This window comes from Impatiens glandulifera, chromosome 3 (assembly GCF_907164915.1).
Source record: "Impatiens glandulifera chromosome 3, dImpGla2.1, whole genome shotgun sequence".
Lineage (NCBI taxonomy): Eukaryota > Viridiplantae > Streptophyta > Magnoliopsida > Ericales > Balsaminaceae > Impatiens > Impatiens glandulifera.
The window spans coordinates 9,019,480-9,036,104 of NC_061864.1; the positions used below are offsets into that span (position 1 = coordinate 9,019,480).

The following is a 16,625-nucleotide window of genomic DNA, read 5'->3' on the forward strand; positions in this document are numbered from 1 at the left end:
ACTCAAATATCCATTTACTCTCACATATATATCCAAATTAACCACAACACTCGACCCGACAATTCGGGCACTTTAAAAATTAAACATCATTATATATTGTTGTAAAACATATATTTCTTCTTGTTATTAAATTATTATTATTATTTTTTTCTCACATTAATGATTTTTTAATTAAATTTAAGATATTTTATATTTCTTCTTGTTATTAAATTATTATTATTATTGTTTTCTCACATTAATGATTTTTTAATTAAATTTAAGATATTTTTAATCGTTTAAATAAAACTATTTTTAATTATTCTTTATTTGTCCAATAAAAACATTCCATTTAATTATTATTTGCTAATCAACCTAAGTCATGACTAATTGTCAACTTATTTTCATAATCTTCATTATAAATTAATGAATCAAAACAATATGAATTAAAAACTATTAATCGATTTGATTATAACATAAACCTTTATTTAATAAATAAATAGTGTTTTTGCCGACTCTCAGTAGTGGCAGGGCAACAAACAACAGACAAACGAACAAAAATGAAAAAGTCAAAACGCGGGAAGAAAAATTCAGAGATTATTTTTGATTAAAAAGTAAAGTAAAAATTAATTCATCTCTATCTTCGTCGTCGTGACGTGCCGCCCTCAATGGTCACTCTCTCTCTCTATATCTCTCTCTTTCTCTCTCTCCACCACCTCTGCATGCTCTCAATTATTTCCAGAGTTCTTAAACACTACTTGTGATTGATTATCTGTTTTCATCAGATTAGAGAAGAAAGAAGAAGGATTAATCAAATATGTCATCAAGTTCTGCTGCATCCAAATCTTTCCATAGGTCTGACAGAAACCACATTCCTCATGGCCATTCATTATCTTCTTCTTCATCTTCTTCCTTATCGAAGAGCGTTGACGGAACCCTATCTGTTCGGAACAAGTCCATGGCTCCTCCCCCTCGACGCTCCGCCACTCCTAATCCCCGCCCTCGCTCTCGCGACGATGACGGCGCAGGTATTTTTTCTCAACCTAATTTCTGTAAATCAATTTCTTTTATAAAGTCTGTCTGATCGGATTTAAGTAAACCGCATTTTGATTTTATCTATTAAAGTTTCAATTTTGGGTTAAACCTAATTTAGTCTGATGAAAGTTAAACCTAATTTCTTCTATAGAACCTGCAAGAGTGAGGGTTGCTATAAGAGTTAGACCGAAAACTTCGGAGGAGGAAGCTGATTTTACGGATTGTGTTGAGTTGCAACCTGAGGTTAGTTTTATATATTTGTTTTTCTTAGTGTTTGTTACCTTACTATGCATGAAGGTGAATTTTGCTGTGCAATTTCCTTTTGTGAAGCTGAAGAGACTGAAGTTGATAAAGAATAATTGGAATTCTGAATCTTATAGATTCGACGAACTATTTTCCGAGACTGCTTCACAGAGGCGTGTTTATGAAGTGGTTGCGAAACCGGTCGTTGAGGTGCGTCATTTGTTGAGTTGGTTGTTTGTTTAAGTTTTGTTCCCTGCATCTTTATATGTGCATTTACATGCATACCGATCTATATGGTTTTATATGCCAAATCTTCTGAAGCTGTCATCTTCATCAGAAGTCTTATCACTTGAGTGATCTGCCTTCCTGATAATCAACCGACTCCTTTTGCTTTTATTGAACCTTAAAATTTAGGGTTAAAAAAATTTCAGTATTGTAGACTTAGGTTAAAAGCATATAGGGTTCTATTGGAATCACTTTTGCTATTCATAAATTATTTTTTATATTTAACATGGTAGGACACGATCCCTAGGTGATGAAGTAGGGTTTAATCATTGCCTCCACAAGCGGCTATCACCGTTGGCGGTGGGTCTTGTTGTTTATCAATATTCACTCCATTTGAAATCTCTTATTCTGAAACATAAATAAATGTCTGAATCTGTCTCCAACTAAGTTTAGATTTCAAACGTTTGTGTATTTTGAAACTTAATCTAAATACAAAAACAAGAACCGTAAGTGTTTCCAAATGGGGCAGCATGCTTCTTCTACCTATTCTTTGTGTCTGATTGTGAAGTCCCCATTTTTGATAGCTTTTGTGTTAACTAATAAGACACCTGTTCTCTACTATGGTCAAAATTGATGAATCTGGAAATCTGTGCATTCCAGTGATGAATGGTGTAAAACGGTTTCACTTGGTCCCAGCCTACTACCATCTTGAAACCGGCATTTCTCGCACTATTATTATGATGGAGAAGACAACCTTTTAAATGCTTGAGGTTCATTCTGATAAATTGCAGAGTGTGTTGAATGGATTTAATGGGACCGTTATGGCCTACGGTCAAACAGGTACAGGCAAAACTTACACAATTGGTAGATTGGGAAAAGAGGATGTATCTGAACGTGGTATTATTGTTAGAGCACTGGAAGATATAATTGCCAGTACATCTGGTTCATCTGACATCGTTGAAGTATCTTATTTGCAGGTAACATTACATCTTAGAAACTTCCATGGTTATGTAATTTTATTTATTTCTGTTGTTCAAATGCCTTGAATAGACTATATATATATATATATATATTAGTGTAGGCAGAGTCGATTTCAGTTATAATGACCCACACAATTGTACAATCACAAAGTAATTTATCCTAAGAAAATAAAGAAAGTAGTTCTGCAAAATTATCCTTGTCTAGAATGATAAACACTTGTGAGTCTTTTTTGCATGTGTTGGTTTACATCCAATCATTGTTATAATGTGTTAATGAAAAGTTATATAGAAAACCAACCCGATCGGGCAAATTAAAGACCCATTGTTTTTAGGTCAAATGCGAGTTGGGTCGAGCTCGACCCAGGTCCTGAACGGTATGTGTGATGGTTGAAAAAAAATGTCTTCCACATCACTTATTCGTATGATAAATTGTGCTATTAAAATGAAAATTTTGACACGTTTTTTTGTACTGTACTAGTTATATCTGGAATCTGTACAAGATTTGCTTGCTCCAGAGAGGACTAACATCCCCATTGTTGAAGACCACAAGACTGGGGAAGTGACTTTGCCAGGTGCTTCAGTAGTTAAAATTCAGGATGTTGATCATTTTCTTCAAGTTCTTCAATTAGGGGAATCAAACCGTCAAGTTGCAAATACAAGAATGAATACAGAGTCTTCTCGCAGTCATGCAATCTTTATGGTGCTTTTTCCTGTCTCTCTTTGTTTGATATTTTAGTTACATGCTTTAGTTATGTGTTCATATTTACAGTTATTGACAACAATATTGCTTCATGTGTCTGTTTTCTAGATTTATGTTCGTCGATCTATCCATGAGAAAGAGGAAAATCATTCTGTTTCTGGAGAAAAGAGACATACAGACCTAATGGGTGAACATGGCATACCAACAGTTCATAAAAGTAAGATGCTGATTGTGGATCTTGCTGGCTCTGAGAGACTGAACAAATCAGGTCGGTTTTCATAACAAAATCCTTAAATTTGATGGCTACTTTGTGCTATTGTTGTACTCAAATCTCTTTGATTTCTCTTTTGTAGAAAATGTTGTGATATTACATGTATATTTTATTAGATATGATGAATGAAGACTAGAAAGATTGATTTGACTTGAGTAGATAGTAAATCATACCATAAATAAATAGGGCAAGTAGTACATAAAATGAGTCACGTTCACTTTGTGCCCACTCCTGCACACACTCACGTACAACATTCCAATTGCTGTAAGGAAAGTTGTCAGAATGTGCACAAAAGTTTTGTAGAATACCCAATAAGATATATAGGAGAGAGAGAGAAGAGTTGAACCCTAACAATATTACTAATAATGATATTTTTACTAACACTTCAACTCAAGCTAGAACATATTAACCTATCATACCTTGTCACCCAAAGATGAAAAAACTGAAGTATAAGTTATAGGTTTGGTGAAGAGATACACTCACTGTTTATAAGAAGGAATGTATCCACTGTATGACAAACCACATGACAATCAATTTCAACATGCTAGGTATTTTCATGATAAACATGATTTAAGAAAAATGTGGATAGTTGTCTGGGTTTTACAATAGATAATCATGGTTCAGTTAAAGAACTCAAAGCTCATTCACTAGTTTCTAATCTATGGAAATTTACATGTAGTCTGAGCCATAACACATTCCTCTCTATATGAAATTGAAAAATATGCCCATGATATGGTACAAGAATTGGGTTACATGGGATGTAAACAATTCAATTGATTTAGGGTAAAAAGTTATGTATCATCTCATTAGCCTATAGGTATATATAGACAAGAGTCCAACCCTAAGAATACTACTAAGAATAACCTATAACTAACAACTTCCTTGGAAATATCTTATATTTGATATTTTGATTGCAGGCAGTGAAGGTCACTTAGTTGAAGAAACTAAATTTATCAATCTTTCTCTTACATCCCTTGGAAAGTGTATTAATGCATTGGCCGAAAATAGTCCGCACATACCAACTAGAGATTCCAAATTGACGAGACTTCTTCGCGATTCATTTGGAGGTTAGCTTGATAAATCTTGCATTGCTTTGTTGTTAAGATGATAGATATGGTTGATTGATGAGGGATCTTGTGCTAGTTGCTTCATTCACTTGAATAAATGTGTGTGCACCTCCTAATATGGACATCAATAATTCGTATTAGAGTCTTAGAAGATATCATATTATTTTGTTTACTTTTTGTAGTCTCCAGCTGAACATAAATAGATGTTTTGCTTTTATCAAGGCACAACACGCCAGATTATCTAGTTGTTGTGATTCTTCCTTGCAAGATTATGTCTTGGACCTCTTGGCTGGTTTGTGTTAATTTCTGTTTTGTTTTTTCTGAGCAGGCTCAGCAAGGACCTCACTTATAGTAACAATCAGTCCATCTTCTCGACATCTTGCAGAAACTACAAGCACCATAATGTTTGGGCAACGGGTATGTCACGCCTTGAACCCAGGCGTATATTTGCTGCCTGTCATTTCAATTAATTTATAAATAACATGATAGGGCAAGAACTTTCTAAAACACTTTCATAACATAAGCAATTGTTCTTGTAGCTGATAATCTAATTTGGTTACAAAATATTTCGACAACATCCTCCTTACCTCAAAAATAAAAGCTACTTTGCCCATTCATATAAACCACCCATTTTTACTGCTACACTCTATACTAGTACAAAAACGAGAGTCTGTGGTTGTTTTGCCGGTTAGTTTATACAGTCTGCTTTAGCCCCACTAGTTCTTCGGACTATTCCACATCTTTATCTGAAACAAATTCATTATATGGGATGAGCTAAACACATCCAGTAAAAAACCAAAGCCTTTTTACGCGTCCAGTACAAAACAATTTACAAAAAAATCGTTTAAAGTAATTGTGTAACCACATTTGTCATAAAAATAGCATTTTATACTAGCTTTGGATCAAGATATAATCGCTTAAACCTTAATAACTTAGTAAAGCCATTGACAAATAACAAATCTTTGTCTACACATAACTATCACTAGGAAATGAATTCTCTATTGACGCATAAGCCATTAGTAAAGGATAAATCCTCTACTGACGCATGGGCCATCAGCCAAGACTAAGTCTTGCGTTGATGCATAATGGTATAGGCAAGGTACAAATAATCCATTATAAAAAAAGTAAGTACAAAATCAAGTCCAGACCAATAAAAAAGTTCAACCATCCTAGTCATTTGAAGCCATTTTGTCCCATCAATATAGCTCATATTCATTTCCAAAAAGTTCAAATCATTTATCACAAAGTCATTAATAAAACCACTTTATCAGCTAGAAGCAAAAGATAATAATTAGGTTAGACTCTTTATAAATCCTTAGTGATAATAATTATTATTACTCATAGTATTAGATTAGACTCTTTAGTTGTATCCTATATATACACGTGTTCAGTCAAATCATTAATATGTTGATACACACTTTTATGTAAAATCAACATTAAGATTTTGTGCTATTGCAGACTATGAAAGTAATGAACATGGTAAAGCTTAAGGAAGAGTTTGATTATGAAAGTTATTGTCGGAAACTGGGGAATGAGATGGAGCATCTAACTGCTGAGGTGGATAGACAACAAAAAGCAAGGGACAATATGAAAATTGAAATGGAGATAAAGTTGAAAGAGTGTCAGAAATTCTATTCTGACACAGAGAGGAGTTTGATTATGAGGTCCGAGGTAGTTTTTCTCCCTGAATTGTGTGCATTACAACTTAATGTGTAATGTTTTCTTATTACATAGTGCACATATTTCAACTGACAGAAAGTTTCGGGGTATTGATCTGTGCCTTCCTCCTATAATACTATTCTTGCAAATTATTATCTAGTCTTCTACTTAAATTCTTATTTTAAGCTGAAGATAATTTCCTGAAAGCAGTTTCTAGAGAAGGAGAATGCTCTTTTGGAAACTGAGATGAAGGCTATAGTGAATGAACTAATTCATGTCAAGGATCATAATGTTTTTATGCACAATGAAGTTGATCGCTTGGAAACTAGTCTAAATCAAAGCAAGGTACTCTTAATTGTGATTTGTTTTCATTGGTTTGTGGTTTATCTGTCCAGTTCCACCCTCTTTATTTACGACATAGATTTTGGAGAAACTTCTTATCATTATCCTTTCATCTTTTCTGGGTTCCTGTCCTTGGAACTTATTTTGAAGCATTCATATTTCAATAGAGAATATGGTTGTTTCTTATTGAAGTTTGTTCTTTATATATCAAACTCAACATTATTGGTTTTTGTGATAGTAGCAGCAAGAACTTGAGCATTTGGCATATCAGCAAGTACTTGCAGACACCATCCAAATGTATGAGACGAAGATATCAGATTTAATGAACCAACTAAGTGGTGAGTGTACCCGCTCTGAATGTTCTGAAGCACAACTTGATGTAATGAAGAAGCAAGAATATGATCATCAAAGGTCAATGCAGGTAGCTAAAGTCTTTTATTTCTTGACATCTATTGTAGTGATATATATTTCCTGTATATGCCATTGAAGTAATTTTTGGACAGTTTTCTTGGTCCATACTTCTAAATTGTTTAGATATATGTATGATGGATTTCTTGTATCTGCACTTGGGTATGGTAGTTATATACCTAGGTTTATAGTTCTTGAACCATAACCTTGTTAAGAGTTATGCAAGAATATTCAATGAATGGAACACGTGAAGTATTTCCTATTTCAGATATGTAGAGCAGCACCTTAAAATGATTTATAGAAGGGAAACATGCCTCATTCCCAGACTAAAATTTTGAAATGAAGAAAAAAAGACTTCTTTGTATGTTCTATGTATATTTAATAGTCATTTTTTTCAAAATATAGAAGGGCCTACAACATGCATAAGTATGAATGCTTGTTGTATTTTGTGTTCTGATTAATGGAAACAGTAGTTAAGAGTTGTATCATGCATATGATTTTATTTGGCTTATAATTTGTTACTTATATTTGATTTAGTAGTTAATAAGAAATTAAGTGTTTCTGCCTTTTGTATTTGTCGCCGTTGGGATTTTGAAGTCACCGACTATTAGCTTGAAAGTTTGTGGTCGCCTTGATATCACTATGTGCCTTCTTCCCTTCAGTGCAAGGAAATTTTGACCATGAAGCGCAACTTTTCTATATTGTTGTCTATTGTGTAGTTGACCTGACCCTCTCTTACTAAGGTTTACTAGACTAAGGTTGCTTCTAACTAGGTTTACTGATAGCATGTGTTGACGAGTTTTGTACGAGACTACTTCCACCAAGAAGCGAAATCGCGCAAAGAAACCTTGCGCTAACTAGTAAGTGTATCATGAATAGGGTTCCTTTACTCTGCACAATCCTTTGATAACAACATGCACAATGAAATCTTCAAAGTCCACTTCTAGTAATACTGAATCCTCGTCTACAATTCTATTTCTTGACTTACCAAAATGTTTCTGCTTCCAAAACACCTAGGATATCATTGTCAACTACTGATCTGCTTGTTTTTTCTTTAAAAATGTCAACTTTGATTTCATTAAAAGGCATGAACGTGAATGAAATGTGCTCACAAGTTACAAGCAAAGGAACGAAAAAAAGACAAGAAAACCAAGTGAGGCAGTCGGACCAATAATATTTTGAATTCAATAAATAATAATACCAAATTGTTCGAATAAATCCCATCCAGGTCTCCATTTTTTAGTGAAGTGAAAGAGCGAAGGCAAAAACACTTAATCCTTTCACTCCTCTGTTGTTCTCCTTCCTAAGTGTCCACCTCAAGATAAGAGGGGTGATCTACCATTCCTTGTCTATCCTGTGAGTGTGCATGGGGTTCAACAAGCCGAAACTGTTTATGGCATGATCCATGGAATAGTGAGAAATATAGAATGGCTGACCAGGCAAATAAGTGAATCTTGGTGGGGACCCTGACATTCTAGATATCCTTCCGGCTGTTGTTGTACAGTCTCATGCCTTACTACTTCACCGAAACTAGAGTTTGTTGTGAATTGGATACTCTCTTTTATATTTTGTCAATTCATATTACGGTAATCCAGTCTATCAACATAGGACTGAGCATATAGAAATTGTTTGTCATGGGATTTGTGAATAAAAAGATTTTGGTAACTTTGTATATTTCTTCATGCCAGTGCGTGTTGGTCTTATTGCTAACCTTTTATCTCATAATTCATTTTCATCCTTCTGTAACAAACTGGGTAGGATACATTATATGCTCTATAAGTTGAGGGGGAGCGTTTATATTTTTCTTAGTATCTTGTTTTGTTTAGGATTCATCACCTTCTATATAATTTAGTACTTAATCAGAACTTAAGTGTATTTTCTCACTGATATTTTGAAAACTTATCTTCTAGCTTAAGTATATTGCTACTGTTAGCCTTTTCTCTAGCAATGTTTACAATTTTTGATTGATTCTTTGGTAATCTTGAATGGTCTTTTCGCAAAAGTAAAATGTGTGAAACTTGTCTGTTTGTCTTTAACAGAACTATCAGGTGGAAATTTCTTCATATCAGAAAGCCCTTGCTGATACCACTCAATTGTATGAGAAGAAAATAAAAGATTTAGAGCACCAGCTAAATGATATGCATGCACAATGTGGAGGAATGGATAAAGAGATTGATATAGCAGAGACACATTTGCATGAACAACAAAACTCAATGCAGGTCAATTTTCATCTATAACCTATCATCATTAAGTCGTCATCTTCACACTTTTCTTACATTTATCCTGAAAACAGAAGCAGGTATTGAGAAACCTATAATAGCATATTATAGCTATTTATGCTTGCATCTTCTACTCCTAGAAATAAATGCAAAGTGTAGATGTGTTTATATTAACATTGGAGTGATAAAAAAATCCACCTCGTTGTTATAGATCATATTATTCTCAGAGTCGTATTTGATTTTGGATTTGTCCCATACTGTAACTAATATATAATTTCGTAATACATGTTTGAAGTGAAGTCAGTTCTCACCCTAAAGTTCCAATTAGATTTAATATTATAATTTTTCTTTGGTTTTTCTACAATCTACTATCACAACACATCATATTCAATTTGAATAAGCTCCTCCACCTTTGTATTTTCTACATGTACTAGGTTTGTGATATTTTCATCATTAGATTGCTAAATGTATTTTCCAAATTCAAGTTCCAGATTGGTTGTTCATCTAGGTACTGATCTTTTTCTATTTGGCTTTTCTATTCCTTGTCTGTTTTAGCTTCAAAGGCAAGAAGAGTTTGATGAGCTAAAGGTGAAGTTACAAGAAATTCACGGGCTGCACGAAATGACCATTGATGAGCTTGAATCTCTACGGCATGAATATAATGCACTATTAGTAGAAAAGGTATAGTTCGAAATTAGGATGTTTTCTTGCAGTTTCATGACGACTTTTCCCAATAAAATACATGCAAGGAAACTTCACATCTTCCTACTCCAATATTAGACCTCACTTTGGTTCATCATTTTATCCATATCATATGTAGCTTAATATGACTTTTGATTTATCCTTGAAATATGAAACTAAGGCCTCGCTTAAAGATGATATATGTGGGATGAAGCACGACCTTCAAGTAGAAGAAAGCAAAAGGAAAGCTGTTGAGACTGAACTGCTCAAGTTTAAGAAACTTGTACCTGGAACTGATGATGACTTTGAGGTAAACTAATCAGTATTTTTTTTTGTGAAATGCTAATTTTTTTATTAACATGGTTTTTGCAAAGATGACTTTAAATAATACAAACAGTGCATACCAAGAACACGTTTATGAATGTTGTTCATTAAGCCACTCATTCATATGGACACACTGAACTCGTATTAGGTAACTCATTTGTGACAACTGTTCCCTGGAAAAGGGGAGTCAAACTAGGCAACCCTATTATAAGCTTGACTGACTAAATCGCACTCGATAAAGTCATCTTATGAGAACTTGAAGTCATCACTTGATTCTTAGTTCTGAAACCTAATACAAACAAAAAAAGGTTTTAAAGAATGTCTACACTAAAACCCTAGTTTAATAAAAAAATAATTAAGGATTCTGTAGAAGAGGCTACAGTTATGAACGAAATTTTGGTTACAGAATGCTGTACTCTTGATTAACAGAAAAATTTCATTCTCTAAACAGAATCAAATGGCCAAAATATTCCTTCTATTAATCCTTGGAATGCTAATAATGTATATAATATACACATCAATATACTAGTATACAGAGGAAAATAGAAAGATAGAATATCCTGAATTCAGTAGGTCAAACTATGTAGATAAAGGCATCATTGGAATGCCCCAAGTGAACCCGACCTCGAACTAATAAAATTACCCAACATAAGAGAGAGCTTTACATATTTTATTTAATTTGATGTAGTTCATTGGAATGTCCCAAGTGGATGTAGTTCTGAGAATTGGTTCCTGCCTTTAGATCATCTGTTAGTGATTATATTTGTCAATTTTAGATTTTTCATTTATGGTGAACTACTTTTAGTAATAGTGATTTAGATTAGAGGATAGCTTCAAGGAACACCCAGAAAAAAAAGATTGGTTGATATTTTTGTATTATTTTGGATTTTTTTATTAATTTTCTCCTGTGAGATTTAAAGAAAATCGTAACATTCATGTTAAAATATTAAGACCACCTTATCTTTACAGGACAAGATATTGGACATGAACGAAAATTCATCTAAGCCCCTTGGTTTACACAAATCAAAGCAATCAAGAGAGATAATTTTTGGTCAAAGGGCAACCATTGCAAAACTGTGTGAAGAAGGTAATGAGTTGCAAGTGTACTGAAAGCTTTTGATGAACCACAAATATAAATAAGATGTTTTTTCTTTCATTTTTGTTTGATCATGAGCCAAAGTAATAGGAATTAGACCTAACATGATTCATATAGAAAAAAAACATCATTGAAAGTTAAAAAGCCCAGATTCCAAATGAAACAAATTCAAACTGAAAGAGGGTCTTTGTGATTATAGAAAATTTTAAATACTTTGACTTTTCCAGAATCTTATCATATAAGCAAGAATTCAACTTCCAATTAACGTGATAATGTTCACATTGTTGTGCTTCCAGTTGGCCTGGAGAAGATACTACATTTGCTGTCATCTTGTGATCTAGATGTTCAAATTCATGCAGTGAAAATGGTGGCCAATCTTGCTGCTGAAGGTACTAGCCGGTTTTTTTATGTTTTGCATCATGACTAGACAAGTGGAATCCTTACAGGCATTATTTTGGTAGATATAGGATACTAATTTTGTAGTTATCTCATCCTCTATTTAAGGGAGTTATTCTTATCCCTAATTCAAGGGATTATCTCTTGTATAAAAGGAGGGCCCTCCTATCAATTAGATGCGTATTTGGAAACACTTTTTATTCCAGGATTCAAATGAGAAGCCGCCAAAAATATTCGGAATGTGATAAACTAAATTCTGTTTCTAAATGTGATCTCATCAGGATCCATCAAGATAATTGTCAATTTCTTTCTTAATGTTAGATGGTGACATGAATATATAGATCATAATTTCTTTTTATCATTCTTCCTCAGACGATAATCAGGAAAAGATTGTAGCTGAAGGCGGTCTAGATGCACTGCTTATGCTGTTGCAAACATCCGAAAATACAACCATATTAAGGGTGGCCTCTGGTGCAGTTGCCAATTTGGCTATGAATGGTGATTTTAAATCTCCACTTTATGCATTTTCACTTGATATGATCTTTGACCAATCAATGCATTCCTTCTCTTTCTCCTTCTTTTCACATAACATTCTTGAGATGTATCTGAAGTATTTCACACTTTGCAGAGATGAATCAAAACCTAATAATGAGTAAAGGTGGTGGTCCATTGTTGGCAATGACCAGTTCCAAAACAAATGATCCACAAACTCTAAGAATGGTTGCTGGAGCAATTGCAAACCTTTGCGGAAATGGTAATCATCTGGATCACACTATAAATATTAGCCCCTCTCCCCAAAACAACATGGTATATATATATATATATATACGGAGGTCCCATTTAACATGGGGAAAAACTAATACTAGTACAAAGCAAATCATGACATTGGTGAACCCATCAGAAAATAGCTCAAGTGGAAAGAGTCTTTCCTAAGAGACTACTACTAGATGTATCAAGTTCGATTCTCACTAAGAACACCTTGATTTAAGTGGAGAGTCATGACGGTGGGGTGTCGTGTTAGCCTTCAAGTAATAAACCCTGGTCCAAGAAAGAAAAATCATGTCATCTGCCAAAAGTTATATAAAAAGGAAAAAATCCCATCAAGATCTCACAAAGAAGACAACATGAAAAACATTGATCCAAATCTAGGTTCTTGAAAAAACTCTGGTCAAACATGGATCTGGAGACCGTTTTCCTGGCCGGACTTGGCTCCTTTTAGTCTACTTCAATCATAGTTGACACCATTGTGAACATTCCATTTCTCTCTATTAAGCTTAAGTCGTGCACTCGTGCATATATTTATAAACTTGTTTCTTTTCAGAGAAGTTACATGTGAAACTCGTTGAAGATGGAACTATTAAATCGCTCCTGGGAATGGTTAGATCTGGGAACAATGATGTCATTGCTCAAGTTGCAAGAGGATTAGCCAACTTTTCAAAATGTGAATCACGTGGGATTATTAAAGGTTTGTCTATGTTAGCTTCAGATATGCAAAGCAGTAGTCTTTTTTTTCTTCTTGAAAGATGAATGTTACATATTACATATCATTGCAGGACATAGAAAGGGACGTTCACTTCTGATGGGTGATGGAGCTCTCACATGGCTAATTGCCAATAATACTACTACTTCCACTGTCCCGGCTCCTACTCGACGCCATATTGAACTTGCTCTCTGCCATTTAGCGCAAAACGGTTAGTGACAGTTGAAGATTTGCACAGCACATATATATAGCGCTTTTATGGTGCCAATTTTTATGTGGCATATGTCATAGAAAGTTAGAAACTCAAAATACAATAAAACAATAATGTTATCTTCTACAGAGGACAATGCCAAAGACTTTATATACAGCGGAGGTGTTAAAGAGCTGGAGCGGATCTCCAACGAGTCAACTAGAGAAGATATCCGGAGCCTAGCAAAGAAAACACTGAACATGAGTCCAGTATTCAAAGTTCAAATTTTGCGGGCATCATAGTGTCTGATCACTTCATATCAAAGGAATTCATTTTATTGATCAGAAGAAGCCTATTTATTAGCTGCGATATAAAGTTTAACTGAGATTTTCAGTTGTAAAGTTCTTCAATCCCTCTGGGGATGTTATTGTCTGTGAATATCCTTTTAAGGGTCTTATTCTTATTGTAAATTTATACCCCCTGACGACAAATTTATACTCTCTTTATCCTAAAAATAATGTACAATATTACATACACATTGTTAATTTAATTGGATGTTTATCTAAATTTAAGCAATTTTGGTTATTTTGTTATCTTTTAAAATCCTGGATTGTTCAGTTGCAAAGGGCTTGCACTAAGGGGCTCATGACACTGAGGTCTGTGGTTCGATTCTGAGTTCTGGTTTTGAGACAATCTCAACATATTTGTAAAGATTGTGAAAATACCTTTTTGAAAAGAATATCGAAGTTATTGTACATGTTAATGACATTATACTCTTGGAGATCACAATTTTTACTCAAAAAGAATATCGAAGTTTTTTCTAAGAAGTTATTTAACAAATTAGGCATGTGGGTTTTATATAATTGTAGAGGATACAATATGTAGAATACAGATGAAAAGTAAATAAAAAGATGGTACATATTTGGCCTAAATAGTTTGATGCCTAAGTGGGTGATGTAGATTGTAGAAGCAAAAGTAAAGGAGAAAGCTAGGCTTGCCAAACTCTATGAATATCAATAATTGACTTGTCTCTACTAGAAATTAACAAAATCAATGATAAAAATTGAATGGAACAATGATTTTCTGACTCACATAATTATTTTTATTTATTTAAAATCAACCCAGATAACTCAAGTGTGAAATAATATATTTTTGGTCTAAAAGTTCAAATATTTTATTTATGTCAGTTCTAGATCTGACTCTGAGATATCTAATGATCATTGATTCGTATTCTTCTGATTTTCTGAGATTTGTTTGTGGAGTCGGGTCTTCTTCCCAATCAACAAAATATACATTTACTATTTAAAAAAATATATTAACATGAATGTTAATTGTGCTATATCTTGAAAATATTATTGATGAAATATAATTTGTTGTCCTTTTAGAAAAATAAAATAAAAAAGTAGAATAAAAAAATAAAAAAATGATTATTAGATAACAAATCCGGGAAATTTGATAATATGACCCTAAAAACCAAGCTATTTTGAAATATAACCTTATTAATTTAGTTTTTGTTTTTTAACTTTTTTTTATAAATTTTTCCAATTTTACCCCTCAATAACCTTTTCATTTTTTTTTTATTTTTTTTTTCTTTTCTTTTTTCTTTTTTCTTTTTCTTTTTTCTTTCTTTTCTTCTTCCCCCGCTTTCCCTTTCCCCCGACCCGTGTTGCACTCCCCCCTCCCCAGACCCTTGTTCTTCCCTTCCATTCTTCTTCTTCCCTTCCGTTGCACTCCGCCGATGTTCGCCAAGAAGCCCAACCCTTCCAGGCAGCCTCTTCGTCGATCGCCAAGCCGAACTTCCAGCCAACGACGATCGCCAAACCTCGGACGATTCTAGCCCAACGATTTGAGGTTAGTTTAGGTTTATTGTTTAGGTTTATTGTTTAGGTAATCTTAGTTTAGTTTAGGTTTATTGTTTTAAATGCTGAGAATGCTGAGATTAATATAGTTTGAAATGTTGAGAATGTTTGTGAATGGTTTGTGAATATTTGCTTTGCATGTTTTGATTAGGGTTTTAGGGTTTTAGTTTATTATGAATGCTGAGAATGAATGCTAAGAATGAATGCTGAGAATGGTATATTTGATTAGGGTTTTAGTTTAGGTTTAAGGCTTGGCGTGGGGGTTGGGCGTGGGGCGTGGGCGTGGGGGTGGGGCGTTAGGCGTGGGGGTTGGGCGTGGGGCGTTGGGAGTGGGGGTTCGTCGTGGGGCGTAGGGCTTGGGCGTGGGGCGTAGGGCTTGGGGCGTGGGGCGTGGGGTGTGGGTCTTGGGCGTGGGGTGTGGGTCTTGGGCGTGGGGCGTGGGTCTTGGGCGTGGCCCTTGGGCGTGGGGCGTGGGGCGTGGGTCTTGGGCGTGGGGCGTGGGTCTTGGGCGTGGGCGTGGCCCTTGGGCGTGGGTCTTGGGCGTGGGGCGTGGGTCTTGAGCGTGGGGCGTGGGTCTTGAGCGTGGGTCTTGGGTCTTGGCGTGGGGTCACGCAATATGTAAAACTAATTAATAAGTTTCTTAATAAGTGAGGATAGCTTAGTTGGGAGAATGTCAGACTGAAGATCTAAAGGTCAGGTGTTCGATCCACCTTCGCTGTAAAAGTTTTTTTTTTCTATTGGAAATATTTTAAACAGAGTGATGATATATATAAACATTGAAATGATTTTGATATGTATGAATTATTCTTTCAAAATGGTTGTGTGTACAACATTGAAATGATTTTGATATGTATGAATATTCTTTCAAAATGGTTGTGTGTACAATTTTTCTTGGGCCAATACTCTAGAATTGTTTACGCTCATACTTATTTCGCTAATATTGTGGCTCATGGTGGTTGGGATGATTGGGACCACATCAGTAACAAGAACAAGTATACATCTTTAATATACAAATCTTAAACATTCATGTACTTTTGATGCATATTATATTAATTGTTGAATTTTCTATATAGGACTGCCTTTTTCGGGGTGTACAAGTGTTATGGGCCTGGGGCGAATAATTAATTCAATTTCATTATTTGTTGTGTAGTAATTTATTTGTTTCATTGATTCTTTCATAGATGTTGAATTAGTATAAATAGAAATGAATGGTGTTTGTGTGACTTATAAAAATTACATTATAATCTTCTCAAAGTCATTTAAATAGAAAATTATTAAACAAGCCATTTGAATAATTAGTTTCTAAGTTTCAAACCTATTTCTTTTGTCTATGTTTTGGTTAATAATGAATTTTGTTTATATTACGCACTTGTTGTTTTCCTTTGGGCAAAAAACAACTTATTTGTTGCTTTGTGCTCTCAATAATTTTAAGTAAACAATCTTTATATATACAAAAAAATACAAGATTTATAAA

The 16,625-nt window shown here is 34.2% G+C and overlaps 1 protein-coding gene across 3 annotated transcripts; it reads left to right on the forward strand.

The window, feature by feature from the left end:
- The first annotated feature begins 674 nt into the window (after positions 1 to 674).
- On the forward strand, positions 675 to 13,864 carry LOC124930798 (kinesin-like protein KIN-UC). 3 transcript variants are annotated; one of them, XM_047471155.1, is made up of 21 exons: positions 675 to 1,004; positions 1,163 to 1,254; positions 1,342 to 1,464; positions 2,271 to 2,456; positions 2,938 to 3,159; positions 3,268 to 3,427; positions 4,348 to 4,497; positions 4,826 to 4,914; positions 5,956 to 6,168; positions 6,367 to 6,501; positions 6,740 to 6,919; positions 8,946 to 9,125; positions 9,681 to 9,806; positions 9,988 to 10,116; positions 11,100 to 11,217; positions 11,523 to 11,615; positions 11,995 to 12,120; positions 12,251 to 12,376; positions 12,944 to 13,087; positions 13,176 to 13,313; positions 13,443 to 13,864. In XM_047471155.1, exons 1-21 carry the CDS (start codon positions 794 to 796, stop codon positions 13,592 to 13,594), a joined length of 3,093 nt encoding a protein of 1,030 aa, XP_047327111.1. In that variant the 5' UTR covers positions 675 to 793; the 3' UTR covers positions 13,595 to 13,864. The 3 variants fall into 3 exon arrangements, with proteins under 3 accessions (XP_047327111.1, XP_047327112.1, XP_047327113.1); XM_047471156.1 differs by having other exon boundaries at positions 6,743 to 6,919; XM_047471157.1 differs by having other exon boundaries at positions 676 to 1,004; positions 8,955 to 9,125.
- Positions 13,865 to 16,625: the final 2,761 nt, after the last annotated feature.

Excerpts from the sequence above, each read along its gene's own strand:
- LOC124930798 (XM_047471155.1), top strand. The coding sequence starts at position 794 with ATGTCATCAAGTTCTGCTGCATCCAAATCTTTCCATAGGTCTGACAGA. Across the intron at positions 11,218-11,522 it reads TGCAAAACTGTGTGAAGAAG|TTGGCCTGGAGAAGATACTA; the intron begins GTAATGAGTTGC and ends TTGTGCTTCCAG. Across the intron at positions 13,314-13,442 it reads CTGCCATTTAGCGCAAAACG|AGGACAATGCCAAAGACTTT; the intron begins GTTAGTGACAGT and ends TATCTTCTACAG.